The 26,376-nt window shown below is 41.6% G+C and overlaps 1 protein-coding gene across 1 annotated transcript in view; it reads left to right on the top strand.

Annotated features, from left to right (window-relative positions):
• CPNE4 (copine 4) overlaps window positions 1-26,376 on the top strand; it is a 226,720-nt gene that overhangs the window by 132,863 nt on the left and 67,481 nt on the right. The window contains exons 6-7 of the mRNA XM_084511725.1: window positions 8,093-8,176; window positions 9,092-9,181. Coding sequence (XP_084367851.1) covers window positions 8,093-8,176; window positions 9,092-9,181 — 174 coding nt within the window. The remainder of the gene's footprint in view (window positions 1-8,092; window positions 8,177-9,091; window positions 9,182-26,376) is intronic.

Below are 26,376 nucleotides of genomic sequence, written 5' to 3'. Positions count from 1 at the left end.
ACCCTGGCCAGCCCCCCCACTTTTATTGTTCAGCACTACTCCTCAACATGATGGGGGACATCCCTTTGGCCAGTTTGGGACAGCTGTTCTGGCTGTGTCCCCCTTGTGCAACCCCAACCTCCTCGCTGGCAGAGTGGTGTGTGCAGCTGAAATGTAATGAAATGACTCTGTAATCAGTGGTCTTCAGAAACTAAAAGAATGGTGTGTCACTGATGTCACTGTCATCCGAAATCCAGAACCCAGCTCCATACCAGCTACTGGGAAGGCAATGAACTCTGTCCCAGCTGAAACCAGGACAGCCTCGTGCACCTCCCAGTGTTCTTCTACCATCTCCTCAAAAGCATCCCGGAGTGCACGTTTTACAGAATCCCGCTTCTGACAACAACGAAGTTCATGCCGTGACCTTCCAAAGGGTTGAGCCCTTCAGGGTTGAGACCCCTGCCTGCGGGTGTGGGGAGATGGAAAGTGGGAGTTGGTAGGGTGCTGTGATACACGGAGGCTTTCTTTGCTGAAAAGTTCTCGTTATTACACATGGCCACAAACCACCACTGGGCAATATTCTGTGATTCGAGGCAAGCATGGAGAGAGGTGTCAGGCTAATTAAGAAAAGCCATCTTAGAAGAGACCAAACCCAGGAGTGGGCCCGGGGGTGGACCCCAAGGAGTCAAGAACAAAGCGTCACTGCAAAGACGTGAGGCTCCCATCAGAGTTCAGAGTCAGCCGGGAATCCCCAGCACAGGTTCACTGGATTAAGGATGTCATGTAGGCAAGAACAATTTGTGCAGCACAAGAAGTTCTGAGGGGGAGAGGCGCTCCATTTAGGGTCGACAAGGAGTCCTTTTTCTATTAAGAGAGACAGAAGAGGGCAGAGGACACCACCTCCTCAGAGCAGCCAAAAGCTGCTGCTAATTTCTGTGTTTCACCTGAGACGAGCGATAGACACCGATACTTCCTAGTCTCTGGGAATGGCGCCTTTCCCAGAGCCGTTCCTCCTTCCCAGACATCCCATTGCTCTTGTAGTTCCCTGCTTTTGCCCTTGCTGCTGGTATCTTCAGGAAGTCTCTGGTCCTTAGGTACCCTTAGGTTGCACATAGGTTGCAGGAGGCCAGCAGCACCTTCCAGGGATGCTGCAGGTTGCCAGGCCCGGTTCCGCAGCTAGCAGGCATTCTCTGCTGCCAGGCTTTTAGGAGACTTTTGCTGTCGGCCTTTTTCCCAGTCGGGCTACGTCACCATGTGTCTGATCTCGTTCCCAACACCTTCCCACTCCCATGTTGACTTCCCATCCCCCAAATGACTTCTCACCCCCATGTCTCACTCACGGACCCGCCACCCACAGCCATTCCCCATCAGGAGCAGACATCCCCAAACCAATTTGTGGTGCGGGCAGCAGGGGAGGGCTGTGTTCAGCCCCCTTCATCCCCCCTCCCCACTGACCGATGCGGGAAGAAGTGCAAGCAGAGGCTTTGCAGGGTGGAAGAGTGGTAATTTATTCTTCCTGGGGGAATCGTGGCTGCCACCCCCAGCCCGTCCCCAGGTGAGGCCCGGCCGCCTGCTCAGGCGGGGGGCCCGGCCTGCCGGCCCGCGTGGTCCCCGTGTCCCGGCTCCTCCTGCCGCACCCTGTGCAGCCAGGATGTGTCCCCGACGTCGGCGTCCTGCGGGGAGCGTGGCAGTCTGCGCCCGACCTGCCCCGCGTGCCAGGAGAAGCTTCTCTCAAGTCTGCGCTCCGTGGAGGGGCTGCGCGCCCTGCGCCGGGGCGAGACGCTGCGGGAGCGGTAGATGGAGGGGCTCCTCTGCCCCTGCCCCCGCTGCTGCTGCTGCTGCCGCCGCCCCAGCCGCGCGTTGCGCTGGAATCTTCCGCGGGGTCTTCGGGCCAGGCGCACCACTGCTACAATGGGCCCGCGGCACATCGGGCAGGTGTTTCTTGCCTCCGCCCAGACGTGGATGCACTCCAGGCAAAAGGAGTGCCTGCAGGGGTCCACACGAGCTGCGCTGGACAGCGGGCCCAGGCAGATGGGGCACATCTCCTCCCCGGGGGCCTCCTCGGGCTGCTCCTGCCGCCGGCTCATGGTTCCTGCAGCTTCCGCGATGTGGAACCAGTCGTCCTGTGGGGGAGGCTGCCCTGGTGCTGGGCGCTCAGCAGCTGCCCGGGGTCTTCAGCACCTCAATGTCTTGCGGGTCGCCGGCAGGACCTCAACGATTCACGTGCCACCAGGAGGACTACTGCAGAGAGAAGCAGGAAGAAAATGTTGTATCAGCAAGCAGACATTCGCTTTCTAGGTTCTACCAAGTTGTCTAGAGTACTGTAGCTGTCAGCAGTCTGTGCATGGATTGCAAACATTGCTACTAGAATGGCAAATATGCTTATGATCGGTTAGACTTAGCAAGACTACGCTGACTAGGCCAGATGAGGCACGTGGATGTCTATAGGTGTGAGAGCATTACCGAAGGCCCTTGATGGCTTGCGTGCAACAACAATGGCTTCGCGTATGCTTCTAGCAATAGCTCCGCCCGTCTCTCTCTCTTTCCAGCCGTGGAGACTCGAGCTCTCGCCTACCACCAGCCGGACTGGCCGCAGGCGCCCTGTGCAGGGCATTTATAGGCAGCCCCCTTCTGTGAGGCCATAAATGACATCAGCAGGGTTTGGGGTGTCGTCACAGAAGGGGGCTGCCTATAAAAGCCCTGTGCAGGGCACCTGCAGCCAGTCCGGCTGGTGGTAGGCGAGAGCTCGAGTCTCCACGGCTGGAAGGAAAGAGACGGGCGGAGCTATTGCTAGAAGCATACGCGAAGCCATTGTTGTTGCACGCGAGCCATCAAGGGCCTTCGGTAATGCTCTCACACCTATAGACATCCATGTACCTCATCTGGCCTCAGCATAGTCTCTGTTTGCAATCCATGCACAGACTGCTGACAGCTACAGCACTCTAGACAACTTGGTAGAACCTAGAAAGCGAATGTCTGCTTGCTGATACAACATTTTCTTCCTGCTTCTCTCTGCAGTAGTCCTCCTGGTGGCACGTGAATCGTTGAGGTCCTGCCTGCAACCCACGAGGTGATCGAGGTGCTGAAGACCCCGGGCAGCTGCTGAGCGCCCAGCACCAGGGCAGCCTCCCCCACAGGACGACTGGTTCCACATCGCGGAAGCTGCAGGAACCATGAGCCGGCGGCAGGAGCAGCCCGAGGAGGCCCCCGGGGAGGAGATGTGCCCCATCTGCCTGGGCCCGCTGTCCAGCGCAGCTCGTGTGGACCCCTGCAGGCACTCCTTTTGCCTGGAGTGCATCCACGTCTGGGCGGAGGCAAGAAACACCTGCCCGATGTGCCGCGGGCCCATTGTAGCAGTGGTGCGCCTGGCCCGAAGACCCCGCGGAAGATTCCAGCGCAACGCGCGGCTGGGGCGGCGGCAGCAGCAGCAGCAGCGGGGGCAGGGGCAGAGGAGCCCCTCCATCTACCGCTCCCGCAGCGTCTCGCCCCGGCGCAGGGCGCGCAGCCCCTCCACGGAGCGTGGCCTTGAGAGAAGCTTCTCCTGGCACGCGGGGCAGGTCGGGCGCAGACTGCCACGCTCCCCGCAGGACGCCGACGTCGGGGACACATCCTGGCTGCACAGGGTGCGGCAGGAGGAGCCGGGACACGGGGACCACGCGGGCCGGCAGGCCGGGCCCCCCGCCTGAGCAGGCGGCCGGGCCTCACCTGGGGACGGGCTGGGGGTGGCAGCCACGATTCCCCCAGGAAGAATAAATTACCACTCTTCCACCCTGCAAAGCCTCTGCTTGCACTTCTTCCCGCATCGGTCAGTGGGGAGGGGGGATGAAGGGGGCTGAACACAGCCCTCCCCTGCTGCCCGCACCACAAATTGGTTTGGGGATGTCTGCTCCTGATGGGGAATGGCTGTGGGTGGCGGGTCCGTGAGTGAGACATGGGGGTGAGAAGTCATTTGGGGGATGGGAAGTCAACATGGGAGTGGGAAGGTGTTGGAGACAGGAGCAGCCCAAAAGTTTGAATTGCTCAGTTGTTGTATTGGCCTCGCGTGATAAGAAGATTCAGCTCTACCCACAAAATCCAGGCTGAAGAAGGAACACGGTGCCCAAAACAGAATTTAAAGAAGTTAGCTGAGTTTCTAAAAGACCAAGAGTGCTGAAGCAGTTAAACAATGACTGAGCATGTGCAAAACAGAAAGAAGTACGAGATGAAGAAGACGATGAGCCTTCATCAGAAAGCCCCGAAGTGCAACCACCAGAGGTTACCTGACCTGCAACAGCAGGAGGGACAATATGATAATTAGTTCTGAGAAACCATTAGCATAATCCTGCCTTTTCTTGTGAACTGCATAAATATGGATATCCCCGTCCCATAAATAAGTACTCCTTGTCTTGCTTAGCTGTACGCGTTGGGTGGAATTATCCCCCACATACCCAGTGTTGTTCATAAAGAATACCTACTTCCTAATTCTCCCAAAGGAGTCTTGGAAAGTGACACCGCTTTTTGCGTTCCACCATTGATGAGGACACATCAAGAAACTGAGGAACAACTTTCCACCTGGGAAGGTGGAAATTGGCCAGGGACAGTGGGAATATGCATGAGAAACCTAGGATTGTTTAGAGAAAATCAGGAGCACTGCAACCTCTTGGCTGTCTCAGGTGGAAGATAGAATTGAGCAGTACCTCCCTTGTTACGTGGTGGCATCCTACGCCATCTTCTGTGTCAGTGCTATAAAAGGGCCCTGTTTTTTACCCAGAAGGAAGCTCCCAGAAGGGCTGGGGATGGAAGGGACCTCTGGAGGTCATCTGGTTCAAGCCCCCTGCTGAAGCAGGGCCACCTAGAGCTGTACGGCCGCTGGGCACTGCTGACAAGAGCCTGGCTCCGTCTTCTTTGCATCCTCCCTTTGGGGATGTCTAGACACTGCTACGATCCCGCCGAGCCTTCTCTCCTCCAGGATGAATGCACGGTGACGCACAATGCAATTGCTCGCTGCCCACTGAGTGATGATGCCCAGACAGACCCTGAGTGGTGGCAGCCACACTCTGACCAACCTGCTCAGTCCCAGTGTTCAGCACCACCCCATAGGGTATGGGACATGGCTCTGGCCAGTTTGGGCCAGCTCTCCTGGCTGCGTCCCCTCCCAGCTCCTGGTGCACCCGCAGCCTCCTGGCTGGCAGGGCGGTGTGGGCAGCTGGAACATCCTTGACTCTGTGTAAGCAGTGCTCTGCGACAACTAAAAGATAGTTGTTTTGTCAGCATCACTGTCATCCTAAATCCAAAACACAGCACCATACCAGCTACTGGGAGGACGATTAACTCTGTCTCAGTTGAAACCAGGACACCTCAGTACTGAACTACTAAAAATTCTTAAATGCTTTGTCCTGCTACTGATGAATTTCCAAAACCGATCAGTGTCTTTTCTGAGGGACCTTTGACTTGACCCCCTAAACTTGAGCTTTAAAAAGTGTCGTGTTCTGAAAATGAGCATACCTAAAGATGTGTCAAACAAGGTGCTCAGAAACAGAGGTGGTGAAATTTTTAAAGTTTAAACCATGTATTTGTGTTAATATTGTGTAACTGCCACACATACTGAAAGAGCAGTGTGCATTATACTAGGAGCAAAAGCATTACATTAATCATTCAAGCATTATTAAATTATCAAAACATTAAACCTTTATTGCTGCTATTCTTCTTTCAGAAGATTCTCATGTGAGGTAAAGCACAGCTGATAGATTTAGCGTAACAAGAAAAACGCTTTGAAAATGTTAATAACTAAGAAAATGTTTTTATTTAGCATATCATTTTTAAGTTGTTACAGAGCATCTTCAATACTGAAGGATTTGAGGCTTTTATCTTGATTCTGCAAGGAATTAAGCTTTGTTTTTACATTGAGGAGGGGCAATAGAAGCTATCATCCAGAGTGAAAATCTTTCCCTTCAGATAGTATTGCCTTGGTTATTACAACCAGATATTAAAAATTACTTCCCTAGTGCTGAGGTTTGCAGTGTCAGTTTTCATGATACTCAGCTCAGAGTGATGCTATATTTTGAGTCTTCTTACACAAAATCCTGTTATCCTTTCTGAAGTTTTCTGCACTGCAGGGTGCATTCTTTCAGATGTATCATTTTGAGGTGTTTTCTTTCAGATAACTTTTCTTACCAAATCTGTGTTTCATAAAATATCCATTAAACAAAGCTTTTACTCACCCTTAAACAATATGCTTATGAGTAAGAAGAGGCAGCTCAATCATTTTTAATCCCATGCACTCTGGATTTTGGTGTCACTATGATTAAACCAGCTGCCTCACTCTCTTCTCTGCTGTGCAGTAGTAATCTGGCAGAATTTGATCACCAAAGCCCCTTACAGACCAGAAGTTTCAAGCACGGAATTCAGTCCACATACTAAATCTATATCAGGGCCTTGAGGAAAACTCTTTAGTTACAGATTTGTTGGGTTTTGTGCTAGTTCTACACGCTCTTACATTAGATGTATCATAACCATGTAATTGGAAAAAATGGTCAAACATACAGCTTTGTTGTTTAGAGCTCCATGTGATAAAGTTGAACAGATGCACACATAACATGCTTTGCATCAGTTTCTAAACACACCATTGCCTTTTCTCTAGCAGAAAAAGAAACAGGTCGCTCACAGAACAACACATCGAACACAGCAGCACTGACAGATTTCGTCTTCAGGGCATGGAAAAGACTTAAGGTTGCTTGAGTCTTGCCCAAGACTGCACGGTCCCTAGAGATCCATCTCCTTCTCCAGACATTCAAATTCTGGTTTCCATTTTCAAAGCTCCGATTTCTTTGCTTGCTTGCATTTGTGGAATAGTAACAATGTGCTGAAGAGAAATTTGACCAAAATGATGCCCCTAGACTTTAGCTAACATCTTATCCAAAGCTGTTCCTATTCCAATGGCTATCTTGTCAGTATGGTGGACATTTGGTGAGGAGAAAAGGGTAGAACTAACTATGCATATTACAATTATTTTTATACTAACACTTGCATAGAAACACCAGGAGAGCAAACAGAATTGCTCTCTGCCCCAGATAGATGCAGAAGAGGTCTGTGGAGGTTTGGGATGTGGCCAATAGAAAAGAATAATATCCGTACGCATAAAGTTAGTCATGTGAGTCTGTTGAAGAAGGAAATGAAGATGGGAGTCATGACTCCAGAAGATGGATGGAGACCATTTGTATCCACCTCCTGTGGATTAACTCCACAGTGAGCAATTTGAATTAGCTGGCTTTTCCCCTCCAGCTGTGGAGGTCTAACACCCAGCAACCCTTCCTCCAGCCAGTCAGATTGTGCAGAAAAAAGAGGATGTTGTTAAAACTAAAAAGACTGTGGTGATACTGTAGCTCTACTATAGAAAGCAACTTAAATTATGTTTAAGGATGCTCTGACTTGTAAGATAATTGCAAATCCATGAGAGGTATATTATGGTACAACACGTATGTGAACCCAAATGCCTGTAACAGATTTGCATGACAGAGATGCCAAGTAATTTCTTGCATTTACCTGCTCTGTTTGTCATCCTTACATGGTTCATGTTTTCACATTCTAAAGAGGACTTGCTTTTCTAACCTTCTCTAATCCATCTTGCCAATACTTGTGTTAGCTGGTAGCAGCATGATGTCTTGGCCAGTTAACTTATATTTTGAGAGGGTGGGCAAACAGCATGAAAGGCAGTGCCACTGTAGAATATGCTTCAAAGAACACTGCATGATAAAAACTGATGTCAAAAGACCAAGCAGATTTGGAGGCAGAAATAAGCAAGCTAGGTCAGTAAAGGAGCTAAAGCTCAGGAATCTAGACTGGGTCTACGAAGGTTAAAAAAAACAAAACAAAACAAAACAAAAAAAAAACAGTGTGATTTTACCATTCTGCCTGCCATGATTGAATAGCCAAACTGAGAGCAACAGCAGTGCCATGGAAGTCCTTGTGGAACAAGCACATGAGTGAAATATTGCTGAGGGACGCCAGGAGGTCTCACTAAAACCACACTGGTACTCTTTTTTCATTAGCAGTCAGGAAAGCACAGGTGCAGTGTGTCTGAAAGGCTCAAAGAAAAAGAATTCTCAAGAGTAACCTGTCCTATGTTTTATTTTAGGATTTTTTCAGCAAATCTGATCCTTTCCTGGAGATTTTCCGGATGAATGATGATGCAACCCAGCAACTTGTTCACAGGACTGAGGTAAGGAATAGGGTTGGGTTTACTTTCCAAGGACAAAGGTAGGTTGTCAGGAGGAGTAGCTTGTGCTTCCAATGTCAAAAAAGTATTGCAAGCACCCATGTTTAAAAACCCTTCTATCTCTGCTTGAATTATTGACTAATGGGTATCAGGTCTTGACTTATGCACACAAGAGTAAGGGAAGATGGTATTGAAGCCAAATATTTAAGTTTAATTAAACTGGCAGGTGCTCTGTTTGCAGGTCAGTACTTATGCATATTTTGTTTAGCCCAAACCATGCTACAGACAGTATCATATTTTCCTATTAATGCCATGTTGCATCTGCTTGGCTCCTCATAGCTTGCTGTGATAAAAAGATTTGTAATCTGGGTCCTTTACATTTGTTTCTTATGCCACAATATTGTTACTGCTTCCGTGGCAATGATTGGCACTGTCTTTAAAAGCAGCATCTAGGTGTATGGGCTGGAGTTATGCTGGGTATTTGGGGTTATGAGCCTATTTGTTATGTATCCCATAAAGTATTCTACCAAGGAAGACCATGTGTCCATAAGTTGATAGTGCCCATCCCCACTGCCAAGGCCTGCATCTCTTCCATGGCTTCCAGTTCAGAGATGTATCCTACAGCCTTCCTTTTGTGGGTTACACCCCTACTGTAGCGTGGCAGTGCTGGGGCATTCTCTGTAGTGTGAGCTGAATGCAGGCCCATTTCCCCACTTATGCTCCTTTCTGGTGCTTTCCAGAGCAGGTTTGTTGGAAACCGCAATTTGCTGCAGGACAGGTATCCCATGCATGTTGTTCACCATACCTCCAGCTCAGTTGTTTTCTCCTCTTTATGGTACTACTATTTTTTAAACTGTGGCTGTTGTTAGTAGAAATGTGCAAATATTAAGGGTTCCCTTCATTTCTTTTCATTCTCAGGTTGTGATGAATAACTTAAATCCAGCCTGGAAGACCTTTAAAGTATCTGTAAATTCTCTGTGCAGCGGAGACCAGGATCGCAGGCTAAAGGTCAGAAGCAGTTCCTACTTTCTGAATAGTTTTTACTCATAGCAAACATCTGTGTCTTCCATTTTCTGTTGAAGATTCCTACTCTGTTCTGCACTCTTCTTTGACAGACAAGATGATCATGCAGCTGTTTTATGGCTACCACAATCAAATTAAAGATGCAGAAAAGTGGTTATCCACTGTAATCAGTAGATTATTCTCCATGTTTCCTACAGTAACCTGGAAGAATAATTGTGCAGTTTTTGCCAATCAGTTGAATAATTTGAACCCAGCACCACTCAACTGGTGTAAGTATGCTCAAGAGAAGTGGTAGCTCTGCAACCAGTTTAGCTACTTCCTCACTTTTTTGGCTGGAGATCTTCTGTAAGAAACATTGAATAATGAGCTCTGTTAACATATATGAAAAATGGGGAGACCACAAAAAGACACACGCTGTTGTAATGACAGTGCAACTATTCAGCAGAAAGACTGATGCTTGGGCTCCAGGAGCTCTGTGCAGAGAAATTCATCTCCCTGTGGCTAATTTAGGTTAAATCATGGCTGAATCAGAATCTTCTATTCTTCTACTCAGGTTTAAGGTTAAGACTAAATTAAAGTTTAAAAAGGAGCACTGTCCACAGTGTCTATTCAGCCTCTCGGAGCTGGCGAGAGGACATTGGACCCCAAAATGTCTCTTTTTTTTCTTACCATACCAGGGTGTGTAGTTGTTCCTTTTCTCTACATACCTGTCTTCTTACATCATTATAGTTGTATAACCCTGCAGAAATTATACTTTTATTTTTCACTCATTACATACTGTAGGATGTGCTGTGCAGATAGAAGAAATAAAATGCTTGGTCTCCATGTTATAATGCATGCCACACATGGGTGGAAAAAGATAAAAGGGAGTCCTGTGAATTCTTGAATTTATATTGGTCATACTGATTGTGATTTATGACTTCACAAAATCAGCACAGTTGTTATGGAACAACAGTGATACCAACACTGTGTTTGTATATATACATTTGTATGGCACTGGGGATGCACAAGGAAGACACAGAATACAGAATGGTATTGGTATGTATTTTTTTTGTCCCTTGTGGCAGTGGTGAGCAGACAAGATGAGACCAAAGGCAAAAGAAGCACCGAAAGAGTGAGGGAGTTTGAGGAAAGAATGAGAGATGGAGCAAGGAGAAGTAAAGGATGGAGTAGATGGAGAGCAAGGTGCTTAAGAGGCCAGACCAAGGTTTTTGTGGGAGGTTCATCTGAGATGTTGGAAGGAATCTCCAACAGATTCCTTCAGGTGGTATAGGGAAGCAGTTGCAGAAGATCTTTCCATCTGTCTCTTAGTTGGTAAATGGTCAAACCCTCTGTGTTTGGCATGTCCACTGAGATTGGAACAGAGTTGTAGCAGATGAAATAGAGAATGAGGTCTAGGGAAAGAATGGCCTCCATTTTAAACTGCCAGCAAAATTAACAGTATTGACTAAAGAGGATTTCTAATGCAAATGAAGGAATGTGTAGGAGTTATTTATGGTAGCATGTGTAGAATGAAAGTAATGTGAAGTGTCAGAATAATGACTTTGGTATCCCAGGAGGTTGCAATTTTATAAATTTCTGGAGTAGATTAAATATCTATGAGTTATTGCCTGAAACATAAAAGACAAGCAAATTACTCTGTGTTGTGTAAAGCAATATCGTTCCCCAGGACAGGGGAGAGAGAAAAAAAAAAAAAAAAAAAAAAAACCAAAAGCGCAGCTATCCTCCAGATCCCATAACATGATTGATTCAAAGAACAGTCAAGGACAATGAGCCCTGCCTTGTCTGATGCCTTTAATGGTACCTCTGATGACCAGGCTGCTACTTCCTGACAAAAGGGAAGCACTGGAGAAAGCACAAAGGGTGCTCGTTTGGATGTTGATTTCACATCACAGCTCCAGCAGGGCTGGGAGCTGAGATTTTGCTTTTGAGTGGAGCGAGCAATGAAGGGCTTGGAAAGGGAGGCTGGGCAGTTCTTTGATCTACTAGAGAAAGGCAAGCCGCTGGTGGAAGTAGCTTATGTATAAAGTAGCTTAAAATGAAATGGGCAACATCCTTTAGTAATGTGATTGTAAAGGTCTGGAACAAGAGATGGATCATATTTCTGTTGTTGAAATGAGATTGTGTGTATGTGGCCTTTAAATCACTTAGATGAGAAATTCTAGGGAGAGATGCAAATGAAATGTGATGCCTAGAAATGTCAAGGCACTGGTAAGTCCATAAGGGTAGAGGGTTTTGGTTCTAGAGGAAGAACTATGCTTTAAGCTTTTCAAGATTGAGGTGAGAAGGTGTGAGAAAGGATGAGATTTCAGCTTGGGTGGAAGAAGATGGGTCTGGAAATAAAGGGGGAGATCTTTGAGCTATGAGTAGAGAGACAATAGTTGAATTTATTTGTGGATGATACTGCCAAAATATGGAGTTAAGAGAGAGAAGTGAAGGGAAACAAGCATAGTCCTTTGGGACCACCTGTAGAGAAGGGGAAAGTGGAAGGTGAAGGAATGGGTGAAGAAGAGAATTAAATCAAGATGGATCTTACAAACCTATTGACAGTTTTTAAAGTAGTCTGATTCTTCACAATGCTTTCTCTCTTCTCTTCTCTTCTCTTCTCTTCTCTTCTCTTCTCTTCTCTTCTCTTCTCTTCTCTTCTCTTCTCTTCTCTTCTCTTCTCTTCTCTTCTCTTCTCTTCTCTTCTCTTCTCTTCTCTTCTCTTCTCTTCTCTTCTCTTCTCTTCTCTTCTCTTCTCTTCTCTTCTCTTCTCTTTTGGAGAGTATATGTTTTCATTTGTTTATGCAAATATTTGCGGGCCCTGATTTAGATGGCTGAATATTTGCCTAAGGCTGCAGTTCAGATATTCACAGGAAAGCTAAAAGTAGTAGGATTTGCACTAGATTCCTTTATGCGAAAATATTTTAAAATTAATTGTGGCTGTAAAATAAGAAGCTTGAAGCTTCTTTCCAATTCAGGCCCCTTACACCTTGTGGTGGGTGTAAGATAAGGCTGCTATGGTAAAGCAGCCTCCAGAATCACTTGTGTTTGACAGATAGCATACAGCACTTGTCAGCTGACAATTCTGTTTTCCTTCTATGCAGACCATAACTTAGGAATTTGATGATAGCAAGGACAAAAGAGTGGAAATTAGAAGAATCAGAGAGGTGAAGTGTCTCTGATGGGTTTAGTGCTGTATGACTGTTTCTACTTTGATTTACATTGACTAAGCATTCCCGTCTTCACACTACCATATTTTTGAAGCGTTGACTTCAGATGCTTTGTTTCACTCCATTAAGTATATAGCGATATGTTACCATTAAATGTTGGAAGGATTCCCTGTGCCATATTTAACACCAAGAGTTTTTGTGTAGTGCAGCTACTATGCTGACTTTCTCACAAGGATTGCCTGCTTACTGTGAACAGCATGTGCTACAGAGATGGCTGGTTAGGAACCCATACCCTTTGTTTCTTTTCGACATACTCTAGAAGGCATAATTTAAGTTAAAGCTTTAGGAGGCAACAGGAGTGTTTGAAGGGAAATGTCAGATCGTGGAAATTTTGCAAATGGAAGGAGACTTCTCACCAACAGCAGACACGTTACACTGCCCACTGCCCTTGACACATCAGTGCACAACATGTATGCCTCTGTAGGCTGTCTGGAGATCTGAAGTCTTGGCATTTCATCTCTGCCACTGAAATCACATGGGTACTGAGCTTAGTGGTTTGATTTGTGTTATGAAGTGTGGGGATTAACAAAAATGTGCTGAAACAACTCAGCTTAACTTATTTTACCCTTTTTAAGTCTTGCACCCCAAGCAATGTTTACACAGTCTGGGCATTTGAAATTCTTCCCTGTTGAAAATGTCTGTTTAAAAAGATAAGATGTGCAAGGTCACTAAAATCAAAGCTACCAATAATTAGGATCTCCCTCAAAAGTCTTTCACCAGCATCCTCTACAAAGTCTGTTAATTGGAATTCCTTACGGGCTTTAAAAAAAAAAAAAAAAAGAAGAAAAAAAAAAAAAAGAAGAAAAAACCACTAATTTTGCTTTATTTAGCGGTTGGACAGAGAGCAGTTACTTTTTATTCCTCTCAGGATGCCTTCTAAAACTTTATTGCAATTATCGCTGCTCTAGGTTTTATTATGAAACAGATATATTAGATTTATGAACCTACTGAGCTTTTCTTCCCAGACATTGAAACCACCTGAGAAGTCTAGTCACACTTCAGTGCTGGTCATAACTTCTTTTAATGCTAACAATGCAGACAATTTGTGTATGAGCTAAAGTTAAAAGAAAATATCTCTTTGATCCAAAGTAGTACATTGCCTTTCTAATATCTAAAGAGATTTAGTTCACATTGATGATTACTGACAAATCCAAATGAGGGTTATAATCCCTCTGAGACCTTTTTTTCTTTTTTTATCCTATTCTGCTGTGCTGAAGGTCCTCTAAATTGTGGAATTTTGGCATTCGGTTTTGGTTTCTGTATGAGAAGTATGTTGCCATCAAGGTTTTATTTGAAATTCAGGCTTGCTTTGTGAGTATCTTCTGATAGGGATATTCTACTGTCCATCAATTCTAGTAGTTCTGGATTCCCCTTGTTCTAGTAGAGTCCTCATAACACACACTGAAAAATCATCTCTTTTTGTGTAGGTATTATACATTGTAATATTTAGGGAATAAACACCTAATAAGGTGCTATAGAGGCACACACCACACAGTGCACATGGCACAGAGTAAGAATATCTTCTGCTGCTGAGGTTGTACAGAGAACCTCAATGAAAGACATTCTGCTCATAAGGATAAAAAGGAAAAGAGGCCAAAAAAAAAAAAAAAAAAAAAAAAAAAGGAAGAAAATGGTTGCTACAGTAAAAAAGAAACTACAAGGAAAGGGAAACGTGCCATATTTACATGTATGTAGAAAATCGTCTCCATTTTCTACCCAAACAGGGAAAATTTTCAAAAGAAGAATGTCCATTGGATATTTGTCTACCTTTCAAAAATCTGTATATTGCATCTTCATCAGTGTTGTCAGTTTGTTTATTGTTTCATCCCCCCCTGGCATAGGCAACATTTTTTTTGGTGGATCACTCTTAACGAGGTCTTCTTGAGAAGTCTGTGCTTTGCTGAAGTCGATAATCCACACAGTGTCTCTTCTTTGTTGTTACTATTACACAATGTGTTCCTTGCTTACAATATTAATAGAATTTCCACAGCCTGCAAAAAAAGATTTTGATGTCATGCTGGATGCAAATAGGCAAACGCTTTATTTTGATTTTAATCTCTTCCCTGGAGTCAGTTCACCCAGCATGTTGGGTGTGCGAAAGGTTGGGTCTTTTTCAAATAATTGTAACCAAGTTTCTTTCTGATGTCTTCAAAGTGTTGAATCTTTCATGCAAAATGGTGGATCATTAGAGAAAAAAGTTTATTAAAGGTCTGTAAGTGTATTGATTACTCCATTCTGAGTTAAGGAAAAGCAAATAGCAGTGGTTATTTTGATATTCTCTGAGTTATTGCTGCAGTGTTCTCAAAATCAATAAGCTTTGAGTGACCTATAATGCTTGACTACAGCTCTGCTTATACAGGTATATTATAAACTGTAATCCTTCAGTAAGCTCTCAGTATCTCTGAAAGCCAGTGGTGAAGGTAACTGAGCAGAACCTGTGAAGAAGGCCAAGTAAAGCTTAAGAGACAAGCAATAAGTAATACTTTCAAACAAATCCATTAGTGCTTTTATTCTTCCACAATTTAGCTGTCACACAGTGTTTGATGCGCTAATATAGAAAGATACGGTTTATGGTCAACAGCAATGATTTGTGCAGGATTTTAGAAAGCGTGTGGCACAAAGGACAATTCAAACAGTATCAAATGATAATTAGAAAAGCGTGAACTGAAGGATTTCACACTGCTCCATAACAGAACACTCATTTGTTGTTGCAGTTTTCTTTTCGCTTTTAATTCCATATAGAAAGCAACTGGCATTAAGAACCAATTAAAGCGCAGGCTAGACTTGCTGTTTATTTACTTGATTGGGTGATTTCAGTCATACCTGATTAACTACTCAGTTCTACATTTTCCTCTTCAATTTACTCACAAAATTAATGTCGTTGGAGCCAATCATTCCCTCTGTGCTTACCCTGGTGTCACTGAAGAGGTATTTGCATACATAGTCTTTCTTGTGGAAAGTCTTTAACAACAAGAAAGAGGGATTCAATCTTTACTTGTCTTTAATATGAATCTAAAGATGTCTTGAAATGGCTTTTTCAGTAAATTGGTAATTTTTCATTAGGTCAAGACATTTTCCTGGAATCTTTAGAATAATTGCCTTGCTCTTGGAGGGTGAAGATCTTTATTTAGTAACCTGAATAACATTTATTAGTCATTATAAGGATGTTATCTTTTTGTGATTTTCCAGAGAAGTTCTTATAAGACTGCAGAGCTGATAATTTTAGATAATAAATGTTCTTTCGTGGTGGTCAAAACAAGCACACAAAAATTTAGGTTTAAGTATTGGGATGTCTAATACAAGCTCACTTAAAGAAACAGGCATCTGGTAAAAGCGAATAGAAATATTTGTATGTACTGCTTAACCAGAGCAAGTTTTAAACAGTCTTCTGAGAGGATGATCCATTATTTTGAGGATTATTAAAAAATGAAAATAAATGACACTTTAAAAGCTGATCTCTATGAGACTGCCTTGCATAAAAGCCATCAGCTGTACTTTTCCAGTAAATAATTTATTAGAATACTACAATACTTAAATGTTTCTCTTGCTGTCTTTCATATCCACCCTGATTCTCTCTATGTGCCCATTGTTGCAGGACCGCTACAATGATCATTAAAAACTCAAGTGGCCTACTTCACAAGATGTACAGTGATTGTTGGAAATTTGCTATGATGGCTCACCCTGTTTTGTCAGTTTGGGTTAATCTATAATTTAGCAATCAGTTTATAATACGAGTGCCTCCTGAATTCATTAATCGCAGCAGTATGTTTGGCACCCTGATTTATCTGAGCACACTGAGGACTGATTTTACCAATCTCCATAAACTCTGTGCAGGTGGGGTGCAAGATTTAAGACCATCCTTAAAACAAAACTGATTAAGACCTGGTGTCTGTGATCTCAGCTCTCAGATTCCCTTTTCACTCTCCCTCTTTCCTTGGCTGTACTCATGATAAATCCATTGAAGAAAATACCAGATTGCAGTGAAGGTTGAGGATACAGAATTGGACTCGAGAAATGAGCTTGATCCATTTTTTGTTGGAGTCAGGGAAACTCATTCTGCAGACTTTGATAGGCTTTAGTTTGTTCTCCATTATTGTAACTGCTGGATATATAGCAAATTAATTGTTAGATTAATTAATCTAGATTTGGGTTAATTGATGTTTGTGAAGTGCTTTGAAGATAAAATAGTTATCTAACTGGCAAGTGTTGTCACAACAATTAGGGGTGCAAGTGGATTGCACAAGGGAGTGAGCATCTGATATACAGTGGTAGAAAAAAGAGTTGATATTCAGATCTCCAAGGGTTTGGGATGCTGATAAAAATGATGGTAAACTGCTGAGAAGCGGGTATATATGAATCAAATTGGCAGGGGAGCAAGAGACAGAAGACTCATGCTCTTCCCTTGGGTTAATCTTGATAGACCTAATTTCCTAGTTGACCCTGCAAGAGGAGATTTTTACTTTCTCCCCCAAGGCCTCCAGTACCTCAAGCCCTGAGGCAAAAATGAAGAAACTTCACCTTAACGTTTCAAAGAGCATTCACTGTGTGAAACAAGGGTGAAGAGAGGGCAAGCAACAAGAAACAGTGTATGAGTTTATTCCTCTGCTCTGAGGAATGCAAGGATTGTTTTCTCTCTTTTTCTTTTGCAAATAAGAGAGCATTTCTTCCACTTAATTTGTACATTGTGTTTATTGTGATTCATCTTCCAATTTCTTACTGCCTCCACGGTTACATCCGAAGATACATAAATACAACCTTCCTCAGCTTTGCTATGAAAGTCAGCAATATGAGAAATGTTCTGAAGGGATCTCTCTCCCTCATCTGTGGAGCTGTCTTTGAAAGTGAGCATTAATTCCCTGGAATGAAACAGAGGCTCCCATACATACTGCTGACTATAATCCCAATCAGAAGTGTCTGCTTCCGTCACGGGGCAATAGCTGAGAAAGCACTAAATCCCATCCTTGGGACAATTTCATATGAGATAAAGCAAACCACTGGTAATGAGGATCAGTTCCACGATGGAGGGTGGGCACAGGAGATACTGTTGAATTCAGTGACCTCCGCGTTCTTCCTGATTTTCAAATCACTGTGTTGATAAGGCACTGAACACTGTACAGACACCAGTATAAGCTGCAGAGCTGCTTACTGCAGACGTTTAGGAACAAGTGCTACCATTTTGAATTAAAAGAATAAAATGAAGCTTTTCTTTCACAAAAACAGAGCAGGATTAAGGCTTAGCTGTAGCCCTGTAAAGCAGCTGAATGCTGTAGTTAGAGAATTTTAAAGTATTGAAGATGTTAAAGAAAATCTGTCAGTCTCACACTTTCGTGTCTACAGGACATTTTAATGTGTGATCTAAAATATCTTATGATATTAAAAATTGGAGAAAATGAAAGTGTAACCAATTTTTCATATACTTTTATTTTTCTTCATTTCTTTCAGTTTAGCCAGGAAAAAATAGCGAAAGTAATTTTCAGACAATCTCATTTCAGACTCTCATAAAGAATCAAAGCATCGCAATGCTGCTGACACATATCCAACTTATAAACCCTTGGTTTCTTTTCAGATATCTTTTTTACTGTGTAAATTGAAAACTGCACACTCATAGAAATTATCTTGTTGTTAAATCATGTAATGTATTTCTTGCTGTGAATGATATATTTTGCTACTTACATACAAAGCTTACCTTAAAATTCTAGTCATCAATCATATTTTTATAGTTTATATACTAACATACTGACACAAAAAATTTTGCACATTGCAGATAATGAAGTATGTATATTTAAAATGAGAGTATTCTCAGGGAACATGACAGAGACAAATTCAGGACAAAACGATACATTTGCTTAAAAAAAATTACAGCAAGTGTCTTCAGGGACCTAATTATAAATTAATGTTTGTGATACTCTGGGCAGCACTAGGGCAGAAGTAGCTATTAAGTGTGTCTAAATTTTAATATTTTAGAAGATGTCTCAGTACCTAGGGGTCACTTGAGAAGTGTGAATTTTATGTCACACTGGAATTAGGTATTTAACCTTTCTACATACAGTGATCTCACCTGCCATATATTCTGTTAAAATAAATTAGAGATCTGTTTTTTCCCTTTGCCAGAAATATGTTTCCTCCCAGGTAAATGACTATGCACAATTTGTAAAGTGTAGATAGATGCATGTAATGTGTATAAACCTTATGTAACACACAGAGCTTGGCTGTGTAATAATCTATATACTCTATCAAATCTTAAATAAACATGTCCATTTTTTACAGTAGAGCTCAAAATGATTTTTTAAATGCTCAATAACTGTGCTCTGTAGGATTCCCCAGAAGAAGCATTTAGCTGAACACAGTCATCCTTGTGGTAGTACTGGAAGAAATGGAGACTGTTGGTGTCAAAGATTCATGTCCTGAACATGACAGACATTGGGTCTGCTTTTCCTGTGATTAACAAAGGGATGGCATTGCACATCACAAACATACTAATCCTTCCTCTCCTAGAAAAGTACATGGGTAGTCTGTACATCCTTAAGAGAAAGAGTATGCAGGTGATGTTAGAAATTGTTGTGCGATATCACCAGTGTTACAAACTCTTGAGTCTTCTAGTCTGATCTCTGAACAGGTCATGAAAAAAAAGTTATGGGTGGCCTGTCCCTTAGCCTCTAAATGTCCTTGTTCTGAAGGCACGAGATATGAACAACAACAGCATCAGCAGCTGATCTCCCAGAGAGCTCTTTAGACAGCAAGTGCCTAAGGTTTGTTCAGATCTACTAATCACCTATTACACAGTCAGTCATCAAGTTATTAGCTTGGAGTTCCTACTGAGTGTCCTTATTTATTTCTGAGAAATTCCAGGATTTACTGATGACAAATTCTTTTCCATAATGGAAAATCTCATGGGATGCCAACAAGAACAATTCAGTTTTACAGACTTTTACACGCTTTTGCCAATACTTAAGTGTTTCAGCAGTAGAGAATAAATATTGGACAAAGAGGGGGTTTTGTGATACCTTTTAAACAGTGACAACAACAGCAGGACTAGTTCATAGAATCAAGTTCTCTCATTTGTCCCCATCTCTTTAATAACACAACATTTTACAGAGCAGCATCTCAGAGATCTGAAGAGTGAGTATTATTTAGAGTTTTAATGGAAATATATGTGGGACCTTGAATCACATCAGATGTCCCAGATAACTACAGGAGTCAAGAGACCAGGCCATTGAATTGAGCACCAAAAGAGGATGAATGCTAGCTGCACTTACCCATTTGTGCAGAATGCATTTAAATGTATATTAAATTACATAGTTTCTGTTGACAGCTTATTCTGGATAAGAAATTAAAAATGGGAAGAAATAGAGGAAGTTATCAGCAAGGGACCTGGGGAAAAAGAAAAATAATAGGGTAACTAATTTTGTAAATGAAACAATTATCTGGGATTGTTTTGACTTCAAAATGTTACGAAAGAATCTTAGCAAAAAAGATCGGCACTAAGATACAAAGAAAGTCAACAAAATGATCAGAAGTATAGGAAGGCTTCTTTCTACAAAGAGTCTAAATTCAGAAATATAATCTTGTAGAGATAGATAGCTGTGAAGTCATGAATGATTTGGGGGAAATGATTTGCTTGTTTTTCCTCAGAACATGTGAACTCGATAAGCACCAAGAACAGGCAAAATGCTTAAAGCAAAAAGAAATATTTTTTTTCTATACAATACAGTTAAATCATGGGACACATTATCAAAGGATGTTGGGTGGTCAAACACTGTAAATGTGTGAAAAAAAACTATAAAAATTAGTATTTCTTTGGGTGGCTATTAACATTATATATCGGATGCTCTCTTTAGCTTTAGGAATGTAAAGTTGGTGACTGTGAGTATCTGAGAGAATATGGTGAAATAAAGATGAATGTATCTTTCCCTTGTCTTATATAGTCTTTTTCTACATATTCACTAGCATCTGACAGAAACAGGACCTGATGACACATAATTTTAATATTTTCTTATGGTGAATGTTGTTGCACCACTAGGCTTCTGACTTTCAAGGTGAAATGTAAGCATTGATTTTAATCTGAAAGAGTGACTAATGTTTAATCATTTGAGAATTTGTGTATATTCATAGCAGTGGTAAGTCATGGTACATGGTTTCTTCACCTCCAGTACAACTTCGTGAAAAAGTAAAAGGCAAACGAATAATTTAGAGCATAAAAGTGTCCAGTTTGCTGTGTATAAACACACAGAAAAGCCAGGCTATTCCTTTACAACTCTTTGGCACCTGCAGGACAGCATAGGGAATTCTGCTGGATACCTTCAAATACTTGTCCTGATCATGATTATACATGCACAGCCCTCTCCTGCATTTCTTTCTTGTCTACATTAGTTTAAATTTTTTTCAGAAAAATACTACCCTTCAACAGAATCCCTGTTCGTTATCAGCTATTTCTGTTTTTTAATGTCTCCATTTATAGTTTCAAGCAAAACTTTTGAAAATCTGATGATTAGATGTCTGGAAAGGCTTATTTTTACAGGCTAATTAAAAAAGTAGGCTACTGACATTAAGCAATCACAATTCTACTCTTAGACAGAAAAGAGTGTTTCAGTCTCTGCTCTTCAAAATAGTGGAAGGAGTACTTTGTTTGAATTGTGCTAAAAATGATTCTTCAACTCATGGCCAGGTTAAAAAAATTTGTAAAAAATTTGAGTAAAAAAAAATGAGTAAAAATGAGTAAAAAATTTGCCTATTGTCAGATTCCAAAGGCATTTTCTCTGTAATAAATAACAAACAACCATTTGTGAATAAAAAGGATCATGGAAAAAAAAAGTTTTGCTGCAGACTGGTGGTAAACATTATTAGTAAATGAATTGTGTAGTGCTGGAAGATGTCACTTAAATATTTCATGATACTGATGCTAAGGAAGAAAGGTAGCAGGACACATCCAGATTACCTGGGAAAGGTTCCTGTGGGGAAGGTGTCTATTTCCTCAATAAGAGTGTGCTCCCCAGCCTCTCTGAGCTGTCTGGAAAAGTCAGCATCCAGCCATGGGGGAATTCACCTTGTATTTGTCCTGGGCACAGTGGGAAAACCTATACACCTTCCTACTTGATTTCAAGTATGGGATCCCTCTGCTACAGTTCAGTCCCACTCATCATCTCCTGGGAGTCACAGATAGCCCTAGCATGGTAGCTCTGCTCTGACACTTGGCTGGGGTTGGCTGCAATGAGGGAAGCAGAAGCATGGCCTGGCTCCAGCTATTCCCATATGGGAATGGAGAATTCATGCACATCATGAGAATTTATTCATCAGCTCTGGAAAACAGAGTAGAGTGGTTGGCCATAGCAGGTCAGCAGAAAACGTGTGGTTGACACTATGATAGCGTCAGCCCCCAGGGATACAATGGACATTTGAAACTGTGATTTTGCTGCAATGCAACTTTATTTTCCTGGCCCTGAAACCTAGGCTTGTGTGAGATAATGGCGATCCTCATCAGAATGCAGTGCGTGCTTCTCCACGCAGACTTATGAATATGGAAAACTTGCACAAAATAATTAAAAATCACTAACTCGTACTTTTAATCATCTCATGCACATTTTAAAATTTAGAAATGTGATTTTAGTAGCCTAAATTTGTTTGTTCACAGCACTTGAACCTTTAATCTCCTTAAGTGCTTTAAATCCTCAACACTACATGTAGCTTAAAGGTGACCTACGAAAGTAAAATACAGAATCCTGGTAATGTAACATTCATTGAATGCTCTCCTAGGCTGACTTGCTCCCCTTTTCCTGGCTGTTCAGAGCTTTAAGCATGTACTTGTAAAGCTGTTGACATTTGAGGTTGTTGTTTTGTGTTGTTTTTTGTTTTTTTTTCCTTCTATCTTTAATGCTACAGGAATAAGGGCCTGATCTACCTTTCTGCCAATATATGTCTCCTTGTGCGGGTTTCTTTGGCTGTTAATTTCCTGCCTCTGTATGGAAAGCAGCACGTCACTCTGATCTCAACTATGTAACTGTCATTGTTGTGGGAACTGGGACAGGCTTGCCACCATCTGAGTCCAAGATCAAGACCAATTATAGTACAGATTTGCAGATGTGCTTCAGAGTTGAAAGGTGAAATTTGAGGAAGTAAGCCAAAGGAAGATACTCCTTTCACAGCCAGGTATAGGCAAGCACTCCTTTTAAGACAAATGGTTGAGGTTTTCTGCATAACAAAGTATTTTCTCTGCAGGATATTACTTCTAAGCACTCTACATCTTGAAAGGCATGCAGAGGTTTGCCTGTGGTCAATATTTTGTTGTTGTTGTTGTTTTAATATTTGTCTTTCAAGGAGTACAGCATTAGCGGAAGCTGGTACTGGAATCAGTTCTGCTTGTGATGTTTTGGATGTAGGATGTGTTTCGCCTAGTTGCAGATGCAGTGAACCCTCACGACCCCAAAAGCTACAGATTCCTGCGAATTCTGCGAAAGAGTCATATTTTTAGTTTAGTACAGAAAGCTTCCCTTACTTAATTGTTTGTCAGCACTGAGTGAAATGAAAAGATGTACATATAGTAAGTGCCATTCCATTAATGTTTGCAAAAATAAATAAATAAAACACTTAACGCTACTCACAGAATATCCATTGCCACAATATCTCAGCATTGTGCAAGTTTTACTTGTTGGAATCATCTAGGTTTATTAATGATTTTTTTCAAAAATATTGTCCTGTAGGTTCTAGGAGAGTTTGTGCAAAACCCAGTGATGGAGGATCTCCTTGTGACTTTTACACGTTTGCTTCTTTCTGATGTTCTGTAGAGAGAGAAGTATTCTGTGCAAGAGAAATATCTGCTCGTTCCATCTTATGGTTAACATATGTCTCCAAATAGCAACATAAATACACCAAACAAAGCAAAGTTTGTCTGAACTTTCATCTCGATGTTTTTCACCAAAACCTTCTGCTTGGTTCAGCTGAAATAATTTGGATATATGACAGTTTTGCCAGACTGTTTCATCAAAAAAAATCTCCTCAACAAAAAAAAAATGCAAAGTTTTGCTATTCCAGACAGCATTTCATAGACAGTTACTTGATACTTTTCTTCCTTTTCTCCTTTGAATTTTACAACTGGGACATGAAAACTGGTGACTCTCTGTGTTTTTTGGTTTCTTGGTTGTTGTGGTTTTTGTTTTGTTTTGTTTTGCTTTCTAATTGGTTTGGATCAAACAGGAAAAAATTGTGCACTGAGTTTTGCAACCTCCAGTAAGCGTTGTGCTTCACATAATCCTGTTGCTGTGCAGGGAGAGGGGATAGCAGTGAGCTCAGGCTGATGTTCCTGTGGGACAGGCTCTCTAGTCAGCATCTTTAATGGTGAGGTACTTGATGTCCCCTCTCATTTTGTAGAAAAGTATATTCTGGAGGAATGCATTTTATATAGACAAGATCTGCACTTCTGAGCTGCCTTTCATAAAAGGGGACCACTGATAAGTCATTTTAATTTCCTACCTGGTATATTTTTTTTAGATGAAATGTTTCAACTATATTCTGGGAATCTTAAAATACCCTGTAAATCTGGAGTAGTACTCAAGAAGTTAAAAGTACTTAAAAAGTCAAACTGCCATTGGCTTTGTGATGAAAATGCTGTTTTCATCTACAAGAGACTGTTATTAAAATGCATGTTAAAACACTGCAAGGAGCAACTGCATGTTCCATTTACTGTTGTTTCTTACAGTGGAGAAACATAACCATATATGAGCATGAATTTGATTCAATGATTATGAAGACTGCTATTTTGAAATTAATTGTGCTTGGCATTTATAAAAACAGCTTAACACATGATTTCTTTTATACTCTAGTTTGATTTCCTAAAGGTTGAGCATACTGCCTATATCTTCTCTTCCTTGAGAATCAATTTTTCATGTGGCATCACTATGCTAGTAATAATTCTTTAGTGCCTTTTCCTGTTCCAGACTTCAGTGATTTCATATTTTACAATGACGTAGCAGTAGCTGGAAAAAGGCTTATCAGCATGTTTTCTCTCCTTCCCCTCTACCCTAGGTAGAAAATTTGCTCTAAAATAAAGTGGTCACCACCTTTCTTTCTACTTTTCCTGTTTTTCTCCAGTGCATCTCCTGTGCATTACAATTAAGAAAAGTTGTTCTCATTGTTGGCCCGTGCTATCCTTAAGCACCTCAGAGAAGGGCATTTGTTTCAGAACTCAGGAGTGTTTCTGACAAAGTTCATTTCCGTCATTTATTTACTTATTTATTTATGACAGAAAATGTGCAATGTCCTGTTACCCTGAATACAACAGTTAAGCAACAGTCAGTTTCTTTTTTCATACTTTCACCTGCTATCTCTCTCATGGATACTTAACTGTATCCACTTATCTCGTGGATAGACAGAACTGGCTACAAGAAGAATTATAATGAGACTCCTTTTTTCAAATTTTCTTTTATTTGAAAGGTGATGTGAATCTGCTTTTCATCTGGAATCTCCATTGTTTCTTTAGTGATTTCCAAAAACAAGCTTAATTTTTTCATCTATTTCTCAGTGCTCAAGAATGGCTATTCCATTTCAGATAAAGAGAGACAGATGGATCCTGATCTGCCAAGAAGTATTTTATTTTAATATCTGTATCTGACTTTGTTCCTGCATTACCTTGAATTTTGTACTAAATCTGCTTTAAAGCAATACAGATCTGAATATCACTGTTTCTTTTGTTTTGTTTTCCCTACACTGATAAGTGAAGCTGGACAATCACTTAACCAAACAAGATAACATATTGTAATATTCAGGAATGGTACCTTGAATATTTTCAAGCCATTCCTATTTCATTTTTGACATCATGGTTAGCTAACATAATACCAGCATTTCTAAAGTTTTTTTATTTGTTTTGTTTTGTTTTGTTTTGTTTTTCACAGATGTTATTAATGTTACGTTTACTTCCAAAGCCCGCACAGAAGTGCTTCAATATTTAATTATATCCACTATATTAATAGCATAAATAAGATACACCAGTGAAGTGACTTAAACCATGAAAAGGCTTTCTGAGCTGGGATTAGATAGCAGGTGTTCTTTGGGCCTGGGTCTGTGCTTAGGCATAGGATAATAGACCTCACTAAGTTTCAGGAGTCATTTCTTAGAAAAAAAAAAATGAGTATTTATCTGGTCTTCTGCTAATAGTTTAGATCTAACCTTCAGATGATTACAGAATTATGGTATAATTTTTTCTCTAAGGGACCTTGACATTTTGAATTCAAATGATGTTGTTAACAGTATATCTCTTAGATGAATATGGAAAACTAGAGAATGACTATGAAGTATGTTTTTGTATCCTAGCCCTTTCCCTAAACTGGAAGTAAACTGAAAACATATGACTTCAACCCAATTCAAGTACTTTTAACTGAAATACATAGGAGATTTTTGGCTAGGATTTTTAAAAAAGACAAATATGATTGTGCATCCAAAAAAAAAATGAGATCACAGAGTGAATCAGTGCTAGAACAAGGGAGCGCAGCCGCTTGTTCTTGACACTCAACAGCAGAGCTGTGAGGTGGCTGTCAAGTATAAACAGATGTTTTCTAGAGATGGCTGTTCACTGGAAGCGTTTGGTCCAACCGCATCTGAAACTCATGGCAGTTTGTCACACCTACTTTGACAAAAGTTTTCCTTGAGAAATATTTCGGACAGGATTGGAATTTCTGGTTAGAATGAGACAGAGAAAGAAAGAGGGAGAGCAGTTAGTGCTGCAAAAGCCAGAACATCTGGCTGAGATGTGGAAAACCAATTTGAATACATGCCACTGGCTAATTGTGAGCTGATTTTACCAGTCTTTTCGATTCAAGGATATCCACATCGTATAATTGTATTGTAGAGAGTGAACAAGAGAAAAGCTGATGCTGTCATCTGATATTTAATAGCTCTCCTTTGATGTGGAAAACTCAGGTTCAAAACCTTATAAAGTACTTAAAGATTTATGCAAAGGGAAATGGCTCCAACAGAGAA

Source organism: Aythya ferina (genome assembly GCF_964211825.1).
Source record: "Aythya ferina genome assembly, chromosome: 2".
NCBI classification, from domain to species: Eukaryota; Metazoa; Chordata; class Aves; order Anseriformes; family Anatidae; genus Aythya; species Aythya ferina.
Note: the sequence above shows the minus strand (reverse complement) of the source record. Positions and strands in the feature narration are given on the sequence as shown.